General features: G+C 38.4%; 1 protein-coding gene across 5 annotated transcripts in view; it reads left to right on the top strand.

Moving 5' to 3' along the window:
- Positions 1–25206, top strand: part of AGO3 (argonaute RISC catalytic component 3) — a 134927-nt gene that overhangs the window by 10402 nt on the left and 99319 nt on the right. For 3 of the 5 annotated variants that reach the window (XM_047724632.1, XM_047724631.1, XM_047724635.1), the window contains one exon: positions 17836–18007. The exons of 1 other annotated variant lie outside the window; for it this stretch is intronic. In XM_047724632.1, the coding sequence (XP_047580588.1) occupies positions 17836–18007 (172 nt within the window). Of the gene's footprint in view, positions 1–17835; positions 18008–25206 lie in introns of those variants that run through there. One more of the 5 variants, XM_047724633.1, reaches the window with a different exon arrangement.

Raw genomic sequence — 25206 nt, 5'->3', positions numbered from 1 at the left:
TTTTATGTCTGAGTAATACTTCACTGCAATGGTATGTGTGTGTACACATATCACCTCTTTTTTATCCATTCGTAATAGATATATTTTTCAAGTGTCTTTTAATCTGTAAGTTTTCTGTCCTTTCCCCTACCATGTCGTTTATGGATTGTTTGTCCTTTCAGAGTTATCACAGTCTGGATTTTGCTGTTCCATCTACATTGTGTAATTTAACATGTTCCTTTCAATTTTCTGTTAATCACTAGAACCTAAAGTCTTGATCATGTTCAGGGCATTCTTTTTGAACTTACTCCAGTGAAGTTTTGGTTTCCTCACTTTGCTGAAATTGCTCTTATCAAGGTCAACACAGAGTTTGCTAAACCCAGTAGTCAATTCCCAAATCTTCATTTTATTTGACTTCATTTGATTAAGTTGCTTACCTGTTGAAACACTTTTTAAAAATATTTATTTATTTAATTTTTAGAGAAAGAGAGAAAGCCTAAGCAGAAAGGGCAGAGAGAGGGAGAAAGAATCTCAAACAGACTCTGCACTGAGTGTGTAGCCTACGCAGGGCTCAATCTCATTACATTGAGATCACGGCCTGAGTTGAAACCAAGATTTGCATACTTAACCAACTTCACTACCCAGGTGCCTTAAAACACTCTTTTTTCCATTTCTTTCTGGGTACCACTCTCTCCAGGTTTTCTTAACCTTACTGGATACCGCTTTTCTGCCTCCTTCTATGCCCTCTTCATTTCCCCAATCTCTAAACAGTGGGAGTTTCCAGGGTTTGTGGTTCTTCTGTATCCTACCACAGTTTGGGTAGTCTCTAGTCCAGTAGTTTCAAATACAATTAATATACCGATGACATTCACATTTATGTCTTTAGCCTGGACCTCTCCCTTGAACTTTGCACCCATCTAACTGCTTACTAGACTAGACACCTCATTGTATAGACGCATCAAACTTAGCATGTCCTAAAAATTTTCTTGATTTCCTCTCTGAATTTGCTCCAATCACTGAATCTTTCTTTCTTTCTTTTTTAAGATTTTATTTAGTTATTTGAGAGAGAGAGAGAGAGAAAGAGAGCACAAGCTGGGGGAGGGGCAGAGGGAGAGAGAGAGAGAAGAAACAGACTCCCTGTTTAGCAGGGAGCCTGATATGGGGCTCCATCTCAGCACACTGGGATCATAACTTAAGGTGAAGGCAGACACTTAACTGACTGAGCCACCCAGGTGCCCTCCCAATCACTGAGTCTTTCCTGACTCAGTAAATGACACTTCCATTCTTTTAGTTGCTTAGACCGGGAAAAACAAAACCCAAAACAACCCTTGAGAGCTCTTTTCTCTCAAATCACCCACCTAATCCATTAGCAGTTCCCATCAGGTTTACCGTGTGAATATTTTCCACATCAGCATTATTTCCCCCAACTGCTACCACCCCACCCCTAGCCAGAATTATCCTTTGCTTGGACAGGTAAACTAGCCTACTAACTGGTCTCTCTGCTTGTACCTTTACGTACAGTTTTTTCATCCAGCAGCCAGAGTGATTGTTTAAAAAAAAAAATTTAAGTCAGAGCATAATGCTTCTTGACCCTTTGTTGGTTTCTTATGTCTCAGAATCCGATCCAAAGACCTCATCATAGTTTTCAAATACTGTATGATCTGATCTCCCATCATCTCTCTGACCTCATCTCTTATTCTCTTCTTGTTCACTGTGCTTCAGGCATAGTGATTTCTTTGCAGTTGACCAAGCAGGCTTATGCTTTTTCCTTTATACTTAATTTTTCCTCTGCCTGGAATGTTCTTCCAAATGTCCACATGACTCTTGTTCTCACTTCCTCTGTTTTCTGCCAACTTGTCACCCTTTCAAAGAGGCCTTCTTTGACAAACTCATCTAAAATGATTAACTACCTATTCTGTTCCACCCCCCCTTTCTATCCCCTTAACATATTTTATTTTATTTATTTGGCAGGGTGAGGGACAGAGGGAGAGAGAGGATCTTAAGTAGGTTCCATGTCCAGCCCAGAGCTTGATGCAGGGCTTTGTCTCACCCTGAGATCACCTGAGTGGAATCAAGAGTCATTAGATGCTTAAGTGACTGAGCCACCTAGGTGCCCCTATCCCCTTAATGTGTTTTATTTTTCTTATAGCACTTAACTACTACGTGATTGGCAAAAGGAAGTGCAGTATAGTCTGCCTATCCAGCCCTCCTGTAAATGCTTCTTGAGGACCAGCTCTTCATTAATACTATTAAAATTATTGTTCGCCTGAGCCTGAACAGTGCTTGATAGTTGGAGGCAATGATTTGTTGAACAAATTAATGAGTCAGTGAATGAATGACTTAATAATGAATGATAGACTTTCAGCCGATGTTAGTTTGTAATAGCCTAATGGTATAATGGTATAGTGTAATGGTTAAAAATGTAGGCTCTGAATCAGACTATTTGCAAATCCTGGCTTTTGCCACTTCTGTGATAGTGGTTTTTAATCTCCCTATGCCTCAGTTTCTTCAATATAATATGGTGTAGTTGCAAGAAATCACGTAAAATATTTCAAATATTTAGTAATAAAGGTAGGGGTGTCTGGGTGGCTCAGTCAGTTAAGCGCCAGACTCTTGATTTTGGGTCAGGTTATGATCTCAGGATCATGGGATTGAGCCCTACCTGGGGCTCATGCTCAGCAGGGAGTCTGCTTGAGATTCTCTCCCTTTCCCTCCGGACCTCCCATTCATGTGCATCTGCTCTCTCTCCCTAAAATAAATAAATAAATCTTTAAAAAAATATTTAACAATAAAGGTATCTATTGTTAATATTAAATTTCCTTATGTATTAAGGTGGAATATCCAGTCCTAATATATCCCCTAATATATTAGGAACTACTTACATAACTATGACTTATTAATTAATCTATGTGTCTATAAAAATTTGAAAGTAGGGGCACCTGGGTGGCTCAGTGGGTTAAGCCTCTGCCTTTGGCTCAGGTCATGATCTCAGGGTCCTGGGATCGAGCCCCGAGTCGGGCTCTCTGCTCAGCAGGGAGCCTGTTTCCCCCTTTCTCTCTGCCTGCCTCTCTGCCTACTTGTGATCTCTGTCTGTCAAATAAATAAATAAAATCTTTTAAAAAAATTTTTAAAAATTGAAAGTAATTGTTCAATAAATATTTAAAGTAGATAAATGACCTTTTTAGTTTTTTATTTTCTTTTAAAAGTTTTATTTAAGGAATCTCTACACCCAACATGGGGCTCACACTCATGACCCTGAGATCAAGAGCGATATGCTCCTCTGACTGAGCCAGCCAAGTGCCCCTGTGTTTTCAATTTTTTAAAAAAAATTATCTATGGGGGCAGTGGGTTTCATAAGAGAATGGGGTATATAGGAAGAGTAAAATACTATTTTTAAGCCATTTTTGATAGTACGTACTTGTAAATAAAATAGCAGGAAGCTATTTTTAACACATAAAAGGTATTTTAAAATTGTAATGCCTAATGCTAGAGAGGGTAAAAGAGAGATCTGGTGATAATAATGTGTTCACTTGCTAGTTTGGCAGTAAATATCAAGAGTCAGGAACACATTTTTATTCCTACCTTTGATTTGGTAAGTCTACTTCTGAAATTGATATGAAGGAGGAAAAATTCTGTATACTGTTTCCTGTTTTTACCTCCCCTCAACATACTAGGTGCTTAATGCAGGGAAATGCACTCAGTGTACTGTGTGACATGTTGTGGATGCTTCTTAGTATTTGTTAAAGAACTACTATTTTTTCTTTTATAACTTAAAGCCGTGCACATAGAGAATGTATAGTTTTATCACATTTTTAAAATAAGGCAGCCGAACATACCTCAACATAATAAAGGTAATACATGAAAAGGCCATAGCCAACATATTCATATTCATGAATACATATTCATATTCAACAATAAAAAGCTGAAAATAAGGTCAGGAACAAGACAAGGACACTAACCCTTGCCACTTTCACCATAGTACAGTTAGAACAATCGAAACAGAACAATTAGGCAAGAAGAAATTAAAGGCATCCTAATCTAAAAGGAAGAAGTAAAGATGTTACTATTTGCAGATGACATATATAGAAAACCTGGAAGACTCCACCAAAAAACTATCAAATCTTACAAATGAATTCAGTAAAGTTGCAGGATATAAAATCAATATACAAAAAATTGTTGTATTTTTGTACACTAAGTAATGATCTATCAGAAAGAGAAATTAAGAAACCAGTCTCATCTTCAACTGAATCAAAAAGAACAAAATACCTAGGAATAAATTTAACTAAAGAGATAAAGCACCTGTATACTGAAAACTATAAGACATTGATAAAAGAAACTGAAGACAACACAAATAAATGGAAAGTGCTCATGGATTAGAAAAATTAATATTGTAAAAATGTCCATACTGCCTTAAGCAATCTGCAGGTTCAGTATAGTCCCTGTCAAAACTCCAATAGCATTTTCCACAGAAATAGAGCAAACAATTCAAAAATTTGTATCAAACCACAAAAGACCACAAATAGCCAAAGCAATCTTGAGAAAGAAGAACAAAACTAGATACATCATGTTCCCTGATTTCAAACTATATTACAAAGCTGCAGTAATCAAAACAGTATGATATTGGCATAAAAATAGATACATCGGTCAATGGAACAGAACTCGGGTATAAATCCACATGTAAATGGTCAGTTAATTTTCAACAAGGGAGCCAAGAATGTACAGTGGGGAAAGAACAGTCTGTCTCTTCAATAAATGGTATTGGGAAAACTAGATAGCCATATGCAAAAGAATGAAACCATTTCCCTGTCTTATATCATACAAAAATTAACTCAAAGTGGATTCAAGACTTCAAAGTAAGACTTCCAACCATAAAACTCCTAGAAGAAAACAGGTGGTAAGCTTCTTGACATCAGTCTTGGGGGTGATTTTTTTGATTTTATTTGTGTATAATTTACTTTTTCAGTCCTTCATTTTCAGTCTTTCTGTGTCGTTATATCTGAAGTGCATTTCTTGTAGGGAGCATATAGATGGGTCTTGTTTCTTTAATTCATTCAGCCACTCCGCTTGGTCTTAGTCCATTTACATTGAAAGGAATTATTGATAGATATGTAACTTAATTGCTATTTTGCTAATTGTTTTCATGCTCTTTTGTAGTTCCTCCATTCCTTTCTTCTCTGCTCTCTTCCTTTGTGCTTTGATTATTTCCTTTAATATTTGCTTAGATTCTTTGTTATATACCTACTGTAGAGTTTTCCTTTGTTGGTTACAATGAGGCTTTTTTTTTTTTTAAAGCACCAGCAGCACATTCCTTCTGTTAATACTCAGCAGGCTTTAAAAAACTTAAATGTGAAAAAAAAAAAACTTAAATGTATATCCTGAACCTAATAATACAATATATGTTAATTAACTTTTATTAAAATGAAAACAAAACCAAAAAAAATTGTGTGCGTGATGTCTGATATTCTACCAATTGCATTGGAGTGTAACTTAAAACTTTTCTTTATACATTGTCTTGCTTTAAAAAAAAAAAAGTTGTGGGGAGCCTGGGTGGCTCAGTGGGTTAAAGCCTCTGCCGTCGGCTCAAGTCATGATCCCAGGGTCCTGGGATCAAGCCCCGCATCGGGTGCTCTGCTCAGCGGGGAACCTGCTTCCCCACCCTCACCCCCCCACCCCCCTCCTGCCTCTCTGCCTCCTTGTGATCTCTCTCTGTCAAATAAATAAATAAAATCTTTAAAAAAAAAATATTGAGTTTGGGGGAGATAGTGTAAATATTTGCAGTGTAAGAATAATTTGAAAAAATTATATTGAAAGATGTTTAAACATACTCTAAGAAGTTTAGATTTTAAAAACCAAGAGGTATTTTACAGGAAAAAATTCAGTGTTTTGGTCTATGCCTATAATTATCAGGTTAAAAAGGAAGAGAAACGGAAACCTAGAGAAGTAATGACCATAAAAGCCACTTTTTTCCTGAGGACATTTGCTGATTTTGGAAACTTCAAATTTTGATGCCTAAGATGTGAAGTGAAGAGAAATTAAAGTCCAGAGTCTGCACATGATGAAGATTATACAGAAGACCTTCTGTGCCATCAAATGCTATACTAAGGGTGAAACTAATCTTGAAATGAATGACCCTCACTGGAAGCCTATCCTATAATCTTGAATTTATGTTAAGTTGCACCGGACTGGTAGTATTCCCAGGCACCTGACAGAAACAAATGGAGATCTTGAGGAATATATCTTTATCCTGGTTCTCACATTATTTTTACAAATTACTTTTCAAGTACAATGACCAGATACACATGCTAACAAAATACCATGAACAAGAAAGACAACAGACAATGAAAACAAAATCACAGATTTCAGATATGGAAGCTGTCAATTGCAAACTAGAAAACAAATGTTTACAAACAACTATACATATATAACTATATGTGTAATTTTTTAAAATTTTTTATTTTTTTACGATTTTGTCAGAGTGCGTGAGAGAGCACACAAGCAGGGGGAGTGGCAGGCAGAGGGAGAAGCAGGCCCCTGCTGAGCAAGGAGCATGATGCAGGATTCAGTCCCAGCACCCTGGGATCATGACCTGAGCTGAAGGCAGGCGCTTAACCTACTGAGCCACCCAGGCATCCCAACAACTATATATTTTGTAAAGATTTTATTTATGTGAGAGAGAGAGCACAAGCAGGGGCAAGGGGCAGAGGGAGAGGGAGAAGCAGACTTCTGCTCAGCAGGGAGGCCAACACAAGGCTCGATCCTAGGACCTGGAGATCAAGACCTGAGACAGTCAGATGCTTAACTGACTGAGCCACCAAGGCACCCCTAAACAACTATATTTATAGGGCTATAGTGGCAACTGGATTAGATACAGAATCCATGCATGCAGACTACTGAGGGCAAATTTTAGAGGTGTTTGAAAAAGATAAAAATAAATAACAGAGGAACCTTTCTGAAATACTGATCTCAATTAAAAATTAAACATATGAAGGGACGCCTGGGTGGCTCAGTTGGTTAAGCAGCTGCCTTCGGCTCAGGTCATGATCCCAGCGTCCTGGGATCGAGTCCCACATCGGGCTCCTTGCTCATCAGGGAGCCTGCTTCTCCCTCTGCCTCTGCCTGCCATTCTGTCTGCCTGTGCTTGCTCTCTCTCCCTCTCTCTCTCTGACAAATAAATAAATAAAATCTTTAAAAAAAAAAAATTAAACATATGGGCACCTGGGTGGCTCATCCAGTTAAGCATCTGCCTTTAGCTCAAGTCATGTTTCCAGGGTTCTGAGATCCAGCCCCATATCCGGCTTCCTGCTCGGGGAACCTGCTTCTCCCTGTCTGCCCCCTCCCTGCTTGTGCATGCACTATATATATAAATGTTTCAACCTAACAGACCACATAAGAACATATTTATGTATTCTCAAGTTTCAGTTATAAAGAATGCATACAGAAAAAGCTATCACAATACCAAATACTAGAAGACCATGTCTATGGAACTTTGAAGATCAAATTGTTGAACGTATGGGTTCATTTCAGGGAGTTTGCATATGATGGTAAAATATGTTAAATATGTAAAGGCTTGGAAAATCTATTCTTACCCCCCCCATGCCTTTTTGTATAACACTATTTAAAGACATGCGTTAGAATAACAAAAGATGAATTTGAAACCTGAAGAAGGGAGACTATTGGAGTTGGAAAGGATTGCTAGTAAGCAAAGAACCCGTATAAACTTCAATATATTAATGTATTAAGCTATTGGTTTTCTTATAATGAGATATTTTCTCCATATTTTTCTACAACAGTGAGTGTTGTTGTTATCCATTACTGTATTAGGTTAAAACAACAGCAGCAATTTATTTCTCAGGATTTTGTGGCTAGAAGATCAACTGGTACCATTACCTAGAAGTGGGAGAGAAGGGACAGAGTCTGGGGAGTCTGGGCTCTTTGTACTTTGGTCTTTCCATGTGGCAGATTGGGCTTCCTTACAGTATGGAGACTGGTTTCCAAGAAGTAGCATTCCAAAATAAAGGCAGAAGCTGCAGATCTTTTTAAGTCTCAGAAGTTACACAGTATTACTTCTACATTCTGTGGAAGTACAGAGACAACCCAGATTCAAGAGGAAAGGAAAAGCCACCAATTCTTGATGGAAAGAATGGTAGAGAATTACAGCTGTCTTTTATTGTTACATGAGATACTCAATTACTGATTATGATCTCTTTTCCTGAATGTAGTTTGGAAAGGGATGGTGGAATAGACTAAACAAAACTCTTACGTTCCATTAAGTGAATACATCCATTAAGTTTACCTTCATTAGCAAGGTAAACTTTATCTTGATTTAAAAAAAACAGGTTATCATAGCATATGATTCAAAATTCAAAAAGATATAAAGGGATACACAGGCACTTCTGCTATAATGTGATATATGCAATCATAGTAAGCCTTAGTGAGGCAGGAGTGGGAATAGACTTGAAGCTAACCAGTCAAAATCTGTGCAACTTTGGGGCTCCTGGCTGGCTCATTTGGTAGATAGAGCACGTGACCCTCGATCTCAGGTTTGAGCACCACACTGGGTGTAGAGATTACCCAAAAGTGAAATCTTCAGGAAAAAAAAAATCTATGCAAATTTGTAACTAGACTATAATAGAAACAGTGAAAATTCTAATAAAAATACCATAACAGTTAAACATAGTAAATTCATAATGATTGGGAAACATTCTGCCAGTTCCTCAAAAGGCAATTCCATCCCTAGGAATCTACTTAAGAGAAAACTTATGCCCATATAAGGACATGATATGGGTGTTCATAGTGGCATTATTTATAATAGCCAAAAAGTGGAAATAATTAAAATGACCATCAAATGGTGAATGGATAGATAAAATGTGGTATATCCAAACAGTAGAAAATTATTGGGGAATAAAAAGGAATGAAGTCTGATACATGCCATGAGGTGTATGAACCTTGAAAACATGCTAAATGAAAGGAGTTAGTTATAAAGGAGCACATATTATATGATTCCATTTATGTGAAATGACCAGAATAGGCAAATCTATAGAGACAAAGTAGATTAATGGTTGCCTTTGGTTGGGGGGATTAGGAGGTGATGGTGAAGGGGAACAGGATTTCTTTTTGGGGTGAAGAAGATGTCCTAAAATTGATTATGATGGTGGCAGAATTCTGTGAATATACAAAAGCCATTTAATTGTATACTTTAAGTGGGTGAATTGTATGGTGTGAATATCTCCTTAAAAATATACTACAAGAAGCAAAAAAAATTTTTTTTTAATGAGTAAGTACTACTGTAAGCATAGGACTTTAAGATGTTTAAAGAAATGGTAGCTTGATGAAATGGGATGGGAGGAAGGATTGAGAGTGCCAGATTACAGAGATAAAGGCAGATAGCACAAACTTCAGAGGGAATTGTGCAAAAGCTATTCTAAGTCTGAGCATGTGGCCAAACTGAACCAGAGGGAACACCTTACATGTAATGAGTATCATGGACAAAACTGTATTCCTCTGTGGTTTGTTGTATTCGCTATTCATGTACTTCATATTTAACTATTACTTGGTAATGCAGAATCACGTGTGAACCAAAGTAACGTCTGTGCTAAAGTGACATAAATTTCCTACTTACAATTGCATATAAGCTGATTTGTGTTACAGAAACAAGTGTTAGGTATCAGAATAGACTGAAAAAAATCAGTCAGAAAAAAATCAATCTTCTTTCTTAGGCCCCCAGCCATCTAGCTCCCTCTCTGAAGGCAGTCATTGCTCCCACTATCTTGGTGTCCTAACAGGTATTCTGGTAGTGTGTACACTGTGTAATATGAATGTATGTTATATATGTATGTGTATAATATGAATGTATATTCTGTTTTTTCTTGCAAATGAATATGTATTTTACACCTTTTCCTATCCTGCATTATTTTTTCATATAACCCATCTATTGATACTAAGGAGCTTCTCTATTCTTTTTCTTTTCTATTCTTTTTAATGTTAGTAGTTACATATTATTCCATTGAATAGTTATAACATTAGTTGGGCTCTGATGTATTCATCTCATATATTTAACACATTTATTTTTTACTGTATGCCAGGAATGGTTCTGGGCATTATAGATCAGTGAAGGAAACAGACAAAACTCCCGTGCTCACTGGGCTTACATTTCATTGTTTTTTGTTTTCCAAGCAATGCTACAGACAAGGATATCTTTGTACAAATGTCATTTTTTGCATGTGGAAGTATATGTGTAAATAAATACTTAGAAATGGGGGGTACCTGGGTGGCTCAGTCAGTTAAGTGTCTGCCTTCGGCTCAGTTCATGATCCCAGGGTCCTAGGATCAAGCCCTGCATTGGGCTCCCTGCTTGGCGGGAAGCCTGCTTCTCCCTCTCCTACTCCCCCTGCTTGTGTTCCTCTCTCGCGGTCTCTCTCTCTCTTTTTCCGTTAAATAAATAAATAAATAAAATCTTTTTAAAAAACCAAGAAATGGAATTACTAGGTCAAAGTGCACATGCATTTTTAAAAATTAATAGTTTTTTTTAGTACTTTGAGTTCATAGCAAAATTGGAAAGTAATAGGCATTCCCATATACCCCCCTTACTCCTGTTCCAGCCAGTTCCCCCATTATTGCTTTAATTTGTTACATTTATTACAATTAGGAATCCAATATTGATACATTATTCTTCTCTAAAGTCTGTACTCTGCATTAGGGTTTACTCTTTGTGTTATGTGTTCAGTGGGTTTTGACAAAAGTAGGATGACACGTACCCATCAGTACAGTATCGTACAGAGTAGAATTAAAATCCACTGTGCTCCACCTGTTCCTTCCTTCTACCCCATAAAGCCCTGGAGGGAAGCCCTTGGAAACCATTGAACTTACTGTTTTCATAATTTTACCTTTTCCAAAATGTCATATAATTGGATCAGACAGTACATAGCCTTTTTAGATTGGCTTTTTTCACTTAGTAGTATGGATTTAAGGTTTCTCCATGTATTTTCATGCTTAACAATACATTTCTTTTTAAAGATGAGTAACATCCTGCTGTCTGCATGTACCACAGTTAACCCATTCACCTTGAAGGACAAGTTTTGGCCTTATGGCTAAAGCCACTATAAACATTCATGTGCAGGTTTTTTGTGGATATAAGTTTTCAGCTAATTGGGTAAATATCAAGGAGCATGATTTCTGAATAGAATGATAAGAGTATGTTTAGTTTTACAAGAAACTGCTAAACTGTCTTCCCAAGTGGCTGTACCACTTTGCAATCCCACCAGCAGTGAATGAGAATTCTTCACATTCTTGTCAACATTTGGTGTTAGTGTTTTGGGTTTTGGCCATTTGTATGGATGTGTAGTGGTAGCTCTCTTTTTTTAAATTTGCAATTTCCTAATGACATATGATGTTGAGCATCTTTTTATATTCTTATTTATTTTCAGTATATCTTTGGTGAAGTATCTGTTCAGATCTTCTATTCTTAAGTGCTTTTATTGATGAGGTTTTTTAAAAATTTTTTTTAAGATTTTATTTATTTGACACAGAGAGATCACAAGTAGGAAGAGAGGCAGGTAGAGAGAGAGGGGGAAGCAGGCTCCCTGCTGAGCAGAGAGCCCAATGTGGGGCTCCATCCCAGGACCCTGAGACCATGACCTGAGCTGAAGGCAGAGGCTTAACCCACTGAGCCACCCAGGCGCCCCTATTGATGAGTTTTAAAAGATTTTTGTGTATTTTGGATACCACTTTTTATCAGATATGTTTTGCAGACATTTTTTTCTCACTCTGTGGCTTGTGTTTTATTCTCTTCAGCAGATCAGAAGTTAATTTTCATGACAGCTTACCAATGTTTTATTTCATGGATTGTGCTTTTGGTGTCATCACCAAACACAAGGTCACCGAAGGTTTCAACTGTGTTATCTTCTAGGAGTTTTATAGTTTTTCATTTACATTTAGATCTTTGAGCCTTTTTGAGTTTTTTGTTTGTTTGTTTGGTTTGTTGGTTGGTTTGGTTTTGTTTGGTTTGATTGCAAGAGAACAGGGGTGGAGGTGAGCGAGGTGGGGGAGGGGGAGAAGGGAGGAGGGATCTAAGCAGGCTTCCCGTTCTGCACAGAGTCTGAAGAGGGGCTGGATCCCATGACCCTGAGATCATGACCTGAGTGGAAATCAGGAGTCAGATGCTTAACCAGTTGAACCACCCAGGTGCCCTATTGAGTTAACTTTTGAAAAGGTGTTAGGTCTGTCTGGATTCTTTATTTTTTTGTTGTTGTTTTGCATGTGTATATCCCCTTGTTTAGCACCATTTGTTGAAAAAACATCCTTTTTCCATTGAATTGCCTTTGCTCCTTTGTCAAAGATCAGTTGACTATTTGTGTGGGTCAGTTTGGGGGTTTTCTGTTCTGTTCTTCTTATCTTTTTATGTGGTTTTTGACTAATAGCACAGTCTTGATTAATGTAACCTTACAGTAGGCCTTAGATTATAGAGAAATAATGAACAATTAGAATTTGAAGTTAAAAAGTACAATACTGTTTATATTAGCACCCCTCCCCAACAGACTTAGGTGTAAATCTAACAAAATATATGCAAAAGATATTAGGAGAACTACAAAATTCTGGTCAAAGAAATCAACGAATACCTAAATGTATAGAGAGATGATATTCCATGTACATGGATAGGAAGACTCAGTATTGTAAAGATGTCAGTTTTTCCCAACTTGGTTTATATATTTAGCATAATCCCAATCAAAATCTTAGTAAGTTATTTTGTAGATATCAGCTGATTCTGAAGTCTGTATGGAAAGGTAAAATAACCAGAATAGCTACACGATATTGAAGGAGAATAATGTCAGAAGACTGCTACTACCTGACTTCAAAATTGTACTTACTGCAAAACTATAGTAATCAGGACAGTGTGTTACTTACTATATAGAAAGGATAGATAGATCAGTGGAACAAAATAGCTCAACAGGTTGGTTCCAATCCCAGTTCTGCTACTTGCCTGCTATGATGTTTTAGGCAAATCATTTCTGTTTTCTTCATCTATAAATCAGTACAGGGTTTGTATGAAGATTAAATGAGATAATGCATATAAAGCATATAGTGCTTTTTGCCTGAGATATGGTAAGAGCTTGATACATTTTAGCTATTGTGCATTTTCTTTCTTGTTTAAAAATATATTTTTTTAAGATTTTATTTATTTCAGGGATGCCTGGGTAGCTCAGTTGGTTGGACGACTGCCTTCAGCTCAGGTCATAATCCTGGAGTCCCGGGATTGAGTCCTGCATCCGGCTCCCAGCTCCACGGGGAGTCTGCCTCTCTCTCTGACCTTCTCCTCGCTCATGCTCTCTCTCACTGTCTCTCTCTCAAATAAATAAATAAAATCTTAAAAAAAAAAGATTTTATTTATTTCAGGGGCACTTGGGTGGCTCAGTGGGTTAAAGCCTCTGCCTTCGGCTCGGGTCATGATTCCAGGGTCCTGGGATCGAGCCCCACATCAGGCTCTCTGCTCAGCGGGAAGCCTGCTTCCTTCCTCTCTCTCTGCCTCTCTGCCTACTGTGATCTCTGTCTGTCAAATAAATAAATAAATAAAATCTTTAAAAAAAAAAAGATTTTATTTATTTCAGAGAGACAGTGTGCACAAGCATAAGTGAGGTAAGGGGCAAAACAAACACCTTGCTGAGCAGGGAGCCCCACATGGGGCTTGATTCCGGGACCCTGGGATCATGACCTGAGCCAAAGGCAAAGGCCCAACTAACTGAGCCAGCTAGGTGCCCCACTATTGTACATTTTCTAATTTGATCCTGGTAAGATTCATAAGAAAGTGACAGATCAGGTGTTAATCCCATGTTATAGATCAGAAGATAGGAGTTTCAGGGCTACTTATATATATATATATATATATTTTTTTTTTTAAATTTATTTATTTGATAGAGATCACAAGTAGGCAGAGAGGCAGGGAGAGGGAGAAGCGGAGAGCCCGATGTGGGGCTCGTTCCCTGGACCCTGAGATCATGACCTGAGCGGAAGGCAGAGGCTTTAACCCACTGAGCCACCCAGGTGCCCCACTTATATTTGCCAGAGGTCAAGTGGTTAGATAAATGGCAGAGCCACCACTATAACCTAGTCTAGAATTACTCAGTGTTACCTAGTTATTATCAGTATTATCTAGGATAACCGGAAAGATAATATCCTCAGAAGAAGTTTTACAAATATGTGAAAACAAAACTAAGAAATAATAATATAGGCAGCCCTTTAATGTACTTTCATCCACAGTGGAAAAAAAGAGTTGTTGTTAATCCAACTTTTAATTCCTGATAATAAATTCATCTTGGTCAAGACGCATTATCCTTTTGATAGATTGCTAGATTTACTTTGTTAACATTTTGTTTAGGATTTTTTTTTTTTTTTTAATTTGACAGACAGATCACAAGTAGGCAGAGAGGCAGGCAGAGAGAGACAGGAGGAGGAGGCAGGCTCCCTGCTGAGCAGAGAGCCCGACTCGGAACTCGATCCCAGGACCCTGAGATCATGACCCGAGCCGAAGGCAGAGGCCTTAACCACTGAGCCACCCAAGCGCCCCTGTTTAGGATTTTTTTTAAAGATTTTATTTATTTATTTGACAGAGATCACAAGTAGGCAGAGAGGCAGGCAAAGAGAGAGAGAGTGAAGGAAGCAGGCTTCCCGCTGAGCAGAGTGCCTGATGTGGGCCTTGATCCCAGGACCCTGGGATCATGACCTGAGCCGAAGGCAGAGGCTTTAACCCACTGAGCCACCCAGGCGCCCCTTGTTTAGGATTTTTGCAGGTATATTCATGAATGGTATTATCCTATGATTTTATTTTCCTTTTTCATAATGTTTTTGTCCGGTTTTAGTATCAGAGTTTTTCTGGCATCATGTGTTGAATTGGGGTTATGATTACTTTTTTCCTATTTCCTATTATGATTACTTTTTTCCTATTACTTTTTTCCTATTCTGTGGAAGAGTTTGTATAAGAACAGTATTTTTTATTATTATTTTTTAAGATTTTATTTATTTGAGAGAATAAGACAGAGCAGAGAGAACACAAATGGTGGGGAGTGGTAGAGGGAGAAACACACTCCCTGCTGAGCAGGAGCCCGATGTGGGGCTCAATTCCAGGACCCTGGGATCATGACCTGAGCTGAAGGCAGATTCTTAACCGACTGAGCCACCCAGGTGCCCGGTATTTTTTTCCTTTAATATTTGCTATAATTCTCCAATGGAACCATCTGGATCTAGAATCTTTATATATGGAAAAAAAATATTTTTTATTTTATTTTTAAGTACTAAACATGAAGCTCAAACTCACAACCCCACGATCGAGAGTCACACGTTCTACTGACTGAGCCAGCCAGGTGCCCCTGGAAATATTTCCAAATGTGGATTTCATTTTTTTCAGCTAGTTACAGGACTTTTCAGATATTTTAAATGTTTCATTCAGGTAATAGTTACTAACTGAATTTATTGTTTGAACTTCATCTAACAAAGCTACAACATCTTGAGCTTTTTTTTTTTTTTTAAGATTTTATTTATTTATTTGACAGATCACAAGTAGCTAGAGAGGCAGGTGGGGGGCAGGGGTGTGGAGGGAGTGGAGCAGGCTCCCCGCTGAGTGGGGAGCCCCGATGCAGGGCTCAATCCCAGGACCTTGAAATCATGACCTGAGCTGAAGACAGAGGCTTAACCCACTGAGCTACCCAGGCGCCCTACCTTTTGAGCTTTAAATCTTAATGCTGGATGTCACTTTTTTTTTATAACTGTGATAAAGTATACATAGCATTAAATTTACCATCTTAACAATTTTTTAGTGTACATTTCAATGGTATTTAAGTATATTCACACTGTGTGGGACCAATCTTCAGAACTCTTTTCATCTTGCAGAATTGCAACTCTACCCACTATGCACTAATTCCCCATTCTCCCTTTTCCCCAGCCTCTGGCAACCATTCTTGTACTTTTTCTCTCTTTGACTACTGTAGGTATTACTAAGTAATATCATACAATGTCCTTTTGTGACGTAACATAACATCTGCAAGTTTCATGTATCTTGTAGAATGTGTCAGAATTTCCTTCCCTTTTTAAGGCTAATGGTCCATTTTATATATGTAACACATTTTGTTTATCCATTCACCTGTCAGTGGATACTTAGGTTGCTACTTAGGTTGCTTCCATCTTTTGGCTGTTGTGAATGATGGTGCTATGAGCAATCGTGTGCGGTTATCATCTCAGCACTCTGCTTCAGATTCTTTTGGGTGTGTACCCTGCAGTAGAATTGCTGAATCTCATAGTAATTCTATTTTTAATGTTTTGAGGAACCACAATATTGTTTTCCGTTTTATATTTCTACCAACAGAGGACATTTTATTTATTTATTTATTTATTTTAAGATTTTATTTATTTATTTGGCAGACAGAGATCACAAGTAGGCTGAGAGGCAGGCAGAGAGAGAGAGAGGAAGGGAAGCAGGCTCCCTGCTGAGCAGAGAGCCCGATGCAGGGCTCGATCCCAGGATCCTGGGATCATGACCTGAGCCGAAGGCAGCGGCTTAACCCACTGAGCCACCCAGGCGCCCCCAGAGGACATTTTATATTTTACATACTTTTCTGTGTCAGTAACCTGTATTTCTCTAGTAATTTGTCTATTTCACCAAATTTATTGACAAAATGTTATGCCTTCAGTATCTGTAGTATAGCATATTTTTCACTATAATTACATTAATTATTTTTCTCCTTTTTTTTTTTAAGATCTATTTATTTGAGAGAGAGAGAGAGAGCATGCACTCACGTTGGCGGGGAGGGGGGCAGTAGGGAGAGGAAGAAAATCTCAAGCAGACTCCCTGCTGAGTATGGAGTCCTACAGAGCAGGATCCCTACCACCCCGAGCTCATGACCTGAGCTGAAATCAAGAGTCAGAGGTTTAACTGACTGAGCCACTCAGGCACCCATCCTCCTCTTATAAAAATCAGTGTTGCCTGGGTTTATCAATTTTATCTTTTCAAATAATTTTCAGAATATCAAATTAGCACTTTGTTGATCTTTCTTACTGTATTGATCCTTTTATTATGTCATATTTATTGTATTTTGTTCAGTTCTTATCCTTATTGTATTGTAGTTTAAATTTATGTTGTTGGGGCACCTGGGTGGGCATTTAGTTAAGTTTCAAACTTTTTTTTTTTAAGATGTTATTTATTTATTAGAGAGTGTGCAAGGGAGGGAGGAGCAGAGGGAAAAGGATATGCAGACTCCATGCTTAATGCAGAGTCCGACTTGGGGCTCATTCTCACAGCTCTGAGATTGTGACCTGAGCTGAAGTCAAGAGTTACAGACTTGACCGACTGAGCCACCCACAAGTCCCTAAGTGCCAAATCTTGGTTTCCTCCCAGGTAGTGATCTCAGGGTTGTGGGATCAGCCCTGCTTGGGACTCTGCACTCAGCTTGGAGTTGGCTTGAGATTCTAGCTTCCTCTCCCAGCGTCCCGCTCCCTGCACACACACTTCCTCTCTAAAATAAATAAATCTTTTAAAAAATTAAATTTGCATTGTTGTTGGTCTTGCGCTCTTTGGGACTGGTTTGTGCTTACTCATGCTCACCTGGGTTTATGTGATTGCTCTCTCTTCTTTCTACCCCTTCTGAAACAACTTTCCAGAGATACCCAATTTTTTGTTTGTTTGTATATCGATTTAAATGAGGAGAGTAATTTGGGGAGAAAAAAATGTTGAGGTATTAGAAATGATGTCACCTTCCAGCACTAGGCTTCAACCATTCTTAGCTGTTCTTAAAATTCTAATATACTCTGATTGACAACATTATCAAATGCAGCTTATAACAACATTACTCTTTTTTTTCCCCCTTTCCCTGGCAGGACCCGTTGGGGCCCAGCCCCTACTCATGGTGCCCAGAAGACCTGGCTATGGCACCATGGGCAAACCCATTAAATTGCTGGCAAACTGTTTTCAAGTTGAAATCCCAAAGATTGATGTCTACCTCTATGAGGTAGATATTAAACCAGACAAGTGTCCTAGGAGAGTGAACAGGTAAGAATCATGAAGTTGCAGAGATTATTTTGCTGTTAGTATTTGTCTTTGCTTTAGTAATTATGCTTTTCTTTCATATTTAGTAACAATGATAATGTCTAACAGTTTTACCAGGAACAGGTGGTGATTTGTTTTGAAATTGATTGTACTTCAGTGGTGTGATGTTGGGAAAAATCTACAAATAGCCTTGAAATTTTCTCATTATACCATGAGCTCACATGTTTTCTCTGTGATAATAGAGAAGGTTCAGGTCCTTTCTATATGCTCTTGAAAGCAGACTAAGCATCTTTTCTCCATTGCTCTCTGGTAACATATCTGTGCTTTCTTCATTCCTCCTGTCTCCACCCCCAGCTTAGTTATCCCTTTAAGATGATGGGATGGTAGCAGTAGTGGGTAGAGCTAGAGATTGTCATGTTGCATGATTTCTGTTCTGATCCTCAACTCCTCTAACTTTCCTTATGCTTATATAGGAATAAGTATATATGATGTACAAAGATTTATCAATCTGCTTTCAGTAAGCTGCTTCTCTCACCTTCCCCAAATAATGTATGTATGTATGTATGTATATATGTGTATATATACATATGGTTGTGGTTTGGGTAGTAAGGGAATATAAAAGGAATTTGTGTTAAGAGTCTTCATTTAAGATAGAGGTGGTTCTTGCCTTTAAGAAATTCATAATTTAGGGGCACCTGCGGGGCTCAGTGGGTTAAACCTCTGCCTTTAGCTCAGGTCAGATCTCAAGGTCCTGGGATAAAGCTCTGCATTGGGCTCTCTGCTAAGTGGGGAGCTTGCTTCCCCCTCTCCCTCTGCCTGCTTGCTGCTCTGCCTACTTGTGATCTCTGTCTATCAAATAAATAAAATCTTAAAAAAAAAAAAAAGAATGAAATTCGTAAATTAGTTAAGACCCATAAGAAATACGAAGTGAATGAGCACTAAGACACTTTGTGAAAACATGTTTAAAAAAAAACCCGTCATATGAATGTTATAATTAATGTGGAGTGCAGAATTCTTTCTGAGGTCACCCTCCTACTATAAAATTTCACTCCCTCTGGACTACAAAATGACACCCCAGATTTTAGTGTGGCATTCCCTTCTTAGTGTGGTTCTGATCTATATCTTTTTCTATATTCTGCAGCTCTTACCTGGAATACCTTCTATGCCCTTGTCTATCTGGCAGACTTCCATTATTTTTCAAGACATACCTTTTCTTTTTTTAAAGACTTTATTTATTTGAGAGAGAGCAAGTGAGCAAGAGAGCCCAAGCAGGGGGGGCGTGGCAGAGGGAGAGGGAGCAGCAGGCTCCCCACTCTGCAAGAAACCCAATGGGGGGCGCCTGGGTGGCTCAGTGGGTTAAGCCGCTGCCTTCGGCTCAGGTCATGATCTCAGGGTCCTGGGATCGAGTCCCGCATCGGGCTCTCTGCTCAGCAGGGAGCCTGCTTCCCTCTCTCTCTCTCTCTGCCTGCCTCTCTGTCTACTTGTGATCTCTCTCTGTCAAATAAATAAATAAAATCTTAAAAAGAAACCCAATGGGGGGCTCAGTCTCAGGACCTGGGACCATGACTTGTGCCGAAGGCAAACACTTAACTGGCTGAGCCACCCGGGTGCCCCTAAGACATTACCTTTTTAACTCTATAGTCAGAGGTAGTTCATTCTTCTGTGATTCTGTACTATCTAGTATACACTCCTTTAATAGTATTTTTAGTGTTTTATGAATACTTGTTGCTTCCCTCTTCTCCCAGTATAACATCTTCATGAAAAGGAATACTTTGTACCCCTGATATTAGCTTGATGATTGACACATAATACCCAATAGAGTGAATGAAAGGTTTATAAAAGTAAAATGAAATGAGTATGATAGTAGGGGACAGGAAGGAGAACTGGATATTATAAAGGGCTATGTATGGCCAGATAGAGATTTTCAGTGCCCTACCCTTCTCTCCTGCAGGTCTCTAGGCTGGTCATTTTCTTAGATTCCTTTCTCTCTCAGCTGTCTTTCTGCGAACCATCATCCACTGACAGGGACCTATCTTCACGCTGTGCTCTCAAATTTACTTTTTCTTGTTTCTCAAAATTAGAGTGTTCACTGTGTAAATTTGAAGGATAATCCTGACCCTTTTGGGGTTTTTTTCTTGAGATTTTATTCATTTATTTGAGAGAGAAAGAGGAAGAGCAGGAGCACACAAGCAAGGAGGGGAGGGGCAAAAGGAGAGGGAGAAATGGACTCCCTGCAGAGCCGGGAGCCTGACATGGGGTTCCATCCCAGGACCCCGGGATCATGATTTGCGCCGAAGGCAGACACATAACCGACTGAGCCACCCAGGTGCCCCTGACCCTTCTGTTTGATGTTTACATTTTATTTTATTTTATCTTTTTTATTTTATTTTTTTAAGATTTTATTTATTTGACAGGTAGAGATCACAAGTAGGCAGAGAGGCAGGCGGTGGGGGGTTTTGGGGGGTCGGCGGGTGTAAAGCAGGCTCCCTGCTGAGCAGAGAGCCAGATGGGGGGCTCCATCCCAGGACCCTGGGATCATGACCTGAGCCAAAGGCAGAGGCTTTAACCCACTGAGCCACCCAGGTACCCCTGATGTTTACATTTTAAAAAGGCATTTATTGGGGTGCGTGGGTAGCTCAGTCACTTAAACATCTAACTCTTGATATCAGCTCAGGCCTCAGTCTCAGAGTCATGAATTCTAGCCCCACGTTGGGCTCCATGTGGAACCTACTTTAAAAAAAAAAAAAAGAGGTATTTATTAATCTAAGTAAATCTCTTAATTGATAGAATGTCTAAGGCAGATATTTCTCTTTTTTTGATACTTCTTTTTTTTTTAAGATTTTATTTACTAAAGAGCACAAGTGAAAGGAGGAACAGAGCGGTAGGGAGAAGAAGAGAAAAATAATCTCAAGCAGACTCTGTGCTAAGCATGGAACATGATGTGGGGCTTGATCTCATGATCCGAGCTGGAACCAAGAATCAGATGCTTAACTGACTGAGCCACCCAGGCAACCCTAAAACAGATTATTTCTGAACTGAATTCCTTACTACTGCCTTTCCTCCTTGCCCTGCCCAAAAGAATCACCCCTAATTTTAGCAGTATATAGTTAAGAATTGTTGAAGGTTGGTTATTTATTTATTTATTTTTAAAGATTTTTATTTATTTATTTGACAGATGGAGATCACAAGTAGGCAGAGAAGCAGGCAGAGAGAGAGGAGGAAGCAGGCTCCCTGCTGAGCAGAGAGCCAGATGCGGGGCTTGATCCCAGGACCCTGGGATCATGACCTGAGCTGAAGGCAGAGGCTTTAACCCACTGAGCCACCCAGGCGCCCCTGTTGCAGGATATTTATTAAGTAGAAGAATTATATGATGAAAATGTTAGGAAAACAAAACTGCTTTAAAGACAAAATGGGTTGGAATTGAGAGAATAACAAGAGATGCAGGCTTAGGGCTTATGGATGTCAGTGGAGGGTGGAGGGTCTTAGTTTTTCAGAGAAGTTCTGAGGGACTAATGCAGTGGCAGTAATATTAAGTAAAAAAGAAAAAAAATTATTTATTAGATTTGTTCCTTCTCCTATCTAACTTTTTGTTTTTGATAGGGGTAAGGGAGTTATTTGTGTATTATGTAAGTATATATGAAATTGGTGCATCTGGGTGGCTTAGTTGGTAAAGCATCTAACTCTTGATCTTAGGGTTGTGAGTTTGAGTCCCATGTTAGGTATGGAGCCTACATTAAAAAAAATTAAATAATATTAAGTTTCACATGTAGATGTTCAACGTATTGGTTAAATTTGAGAGAAAAATATATGTAATGAATTGGTGTGTACATTCTGGTTTTTAATTTATGATCCTGTTGACTTCCCTAATTATATTTTGTCTTCAGGTTGCTTTGTTGTGTTATATTGTTTGCCAGTAGGAGTAAAGGATCTGTAATTTAGATGTTTCCACATGGAAATTTTTTATCTCATATCTTTGATCTGAGTTTTCATAGGACCTAGAGGATTTCTTTGAGACTCCTAAAGTGTCATAAATCAACTTTCTACTTTGTTAATAATATTGATTTGATTTTATGTCAACATCTGCAAAACTTACTCCCTTTATTCCTTCAAAAGACTAGGTTTTATCTTCACCTGTTGCAGTATGTAACTTGCCAGTTAAAATTGTTGCTGGGCTTTTGAAATTGGTTCAGTTGCTATACTTCAATGGCTGGAGTTTGAAAAGTTAGAAGGAGGGGCTCCTGGGTGCCTCAGTGGGTTAAAGCCTCTGCCTTCGGCTCAGGTCATGATCCCAGGGTCCTGGAATCGAGCCCCATATCGGGCTCTCAGCTCTGCGGAGAGCCTGCTTCCTCCTCTCTCTCCCTGCCTGCCTCTCTTGCCTACTTGTGATCTCTGTCTGTCAAATAAATAAATAAAATCTTTAAGAAAAAAAAAAAAAAGAAAAGTTAGAAGGAATTAGATAGAACTTGACAATTCCTATTCTGTATTAGTTAAACAATTATAGGTTAAAATGCCCCAGTATTGAAATCAACACGTAGGAGGTTTTTCTTGTCCATATGCCACATGTTCAAATATTTGGCACCACGGCATTAATCATTATAGTAGACTGATGGGTTTTAGCCAAACAAGTCTCCACTTCAGTCAGAGGAGTTTTCTTGGACAAAATACCCAGGAAATGCTTGTGAGTCATTTTTTGAGTCAGCTTCTCTGTTTCCGATTTTCTGTCTTGCTTGTTGTCCTTTCCTCACCCCTTTAGGGTATGTGTATGTAATGCTTTTTGGCCAATAAGATTTTGATTGAAAATGATCATTTGGTAAGAGAGCATGTTTGTTAAGCAGATTTTAAGTGTTTCTAGTTTTTTTTAACAAGTAAATGATCTTGGGGTACCTGGATGGCTCAGTTATTAAGCGTCTGCCTTCAGTTCAGGTCATGATCCCAGGGTCCTGGAATCGAGCCCCATATCAGGCTCCCTGCTAGGCGGGAAGCCTGCTTTCCCTCTCCCACTCCTCCTGCTTGTGTTCCTACTCTTGGTGTCTCCCTCTCTGTCAAATAAATAAATAAAATCTTAAAAAAACAAAAACCAAGTGGATGATCTTTATAACTCTAAACCAAATATTTTTAGAATTATTATGACCTAGAGTATAAATTCTATAACTTGAGTTTTTATGCTGGTTTGTCCAACTGCTAAATATGTATGCGGGTAAGCCTCAAATAGGTTGTTAGATACTTATTCAGAATCATTAGGTAGTAACATAGATACATAGGGAAAATTATATAAAACATTATTTTATGACTGCAAGATCTATTTTAAACATGAATAGATTTGAAGGGATCTTGAAATAGTATTAGATTCTGTTTGAATTTTTTTTGGTTCAGTTTTCTTTTATAAATGAAACATTAATTGTACTGTTATTTTTACTATTAGTGTTGTATTGTGATTTGTGATAGAGTGCCAAATATTTGTACATATTGCATACAGTTGTCATGCAATACTGACGATTGAATTTTTGAAGGAAAAAAATCTATATTGAATCCATTTTGGCTTTTAAATGGAAATCTCAGATCAGAGTGTTGGAAACAACTCCCTTTCTGCTGTTATTAGGAATGTCATTGGCACAGTGTTGTAAATAGGTAATTTGCCAAGAGAGGGACATACTTTTTTAAAACAACTTCATTTATACAGAATTCACATACTATATTATTCACTTGTGTAAAGTGTACAATTCAGTGGTTTTTAGTGTGTTCAAAGAGATAGCATACAACCATCACCACAATAAAAGTTTAGAACATTTCATCCTCTGAAAAAGAAACCCCATTATGGACTTCTAGGTGGGTCAGACTGTTAAGCAGCTGCCTTTGGCTCAGGTAATGATCTCAGGGTTCTGGGATCAAGCCTCATGGTGGGCTCTCTGCTCAGCGGGGAGCCTCCTTCTCCATCTCCCTCTGCCCCTCCCCCTCCTCATATGTTTGCTCTCTCTCTCTCTCTGTCTTTCAAATGAATAAGTAAAATCTTTAAAAAGAAAGAAGAAAGAAACCCCATTACTCCTTAGTAGTCACTCACCATTGTCTTCCCCAATAACCCCTGGCAACCACTAATATACTTTGTCTCTATAGATTTTTTTTTAATGTATTTTTTTCATTTTTTAAAAGATTTTATTTTATTTATTTGTCAGACAGATCACAAGTAGGCAGACAGGCAGGCAAAGAGAGAGGAGGAAGCAGGCTCCCCGCTGAGCAGAGAGACCGATGCGGGCTCAATCCCAGGACCCTGGGATCATGACCTGAGCTGAAGGCAGAGGCTTTAACCCACTGAGCCACCCAGGCGCACCTGTCTCTGTAGATTTACCTTTTCTGGGCATTTCATATAAATGGAATCATATAATATGTGGCCATTTGTGTGAATGACCTCTTTCACTTCACATGTTTTTAAGGTTCATCCATGTTGTAGCATGTATCAGTACTTCCTTTTTATTACTGAATATTATTCTGTTGTATAGATATTTTGTTTATTGATTCATCAGTTGATGGACATGTGAGTTGTTTGCATTTGGGTCTGTAATGAATAATGCTGTGAACATTTGTGTATAAGGTCTTGTGTGGACACATGTTTTCATTTCTTTTGGGTGTATTGCTAAGACTGGAATGATTTGGTAACTCTGTTTAACCTTTTGAGGAACTGCCTGACTCTCTTCCCAATTGGCTGCATTATTTTACATTCCAACTAACAGTGTGTGATGATCCAAGCCTCTCCACATCCTTACTACCATTTGTTGCCTATCTTTTTTATCATAGCCTTCCTTGGAGTTTTAGGTAGCATTTCATTGTTATTTTGATTTGTATTTTCCTGATGGTTGATGTTGGGCATGTTTTCATGTACTCATTGGCCATTTGTATGTATTTGGAGAAATGTCTGTTCAGGTCCTTTGCCCATTTTTAAGTTGGATAATTTGTCTTTTTGCTATTTTGAGTCTTGGGAATTCTTCATTAGGTATATTTAAAAGTCCCTTATCAGATGTAATGATGTGCATCAATGTTCTTCCTTTCTGCCTGTTGGCCTTTCACTTTCTTGATGGTGTCTTTTAAAACACATTTTTTATTTTGATTAAGAAGTTAATTTTTTCTTTGCCAGTTGTCCTTTTGGTATCATACCTATAGAGGAGCATAATTCTGATTAAAATGCTATAAAGAACATAACCCAGAAAACA

Source organism: Lutra lutra, chromosome 4 (assembly GCF_902655055.1).
Source record: "Lutra lutra chromosome 4, mLutLut1.2, whole genome shotgun sequence".
NCBI classification, from domain to species: Eukaryota; Metazoa; Chordata; class Mammalia; order Carnivora; family Mustelidae; genus Lutra; species Lutra lutra.
The sequence above is the reverse complement of the archived record's forward strand: the minus strand, read 5'-3'. Positions and strand labels throughout refer to the sequence as shown.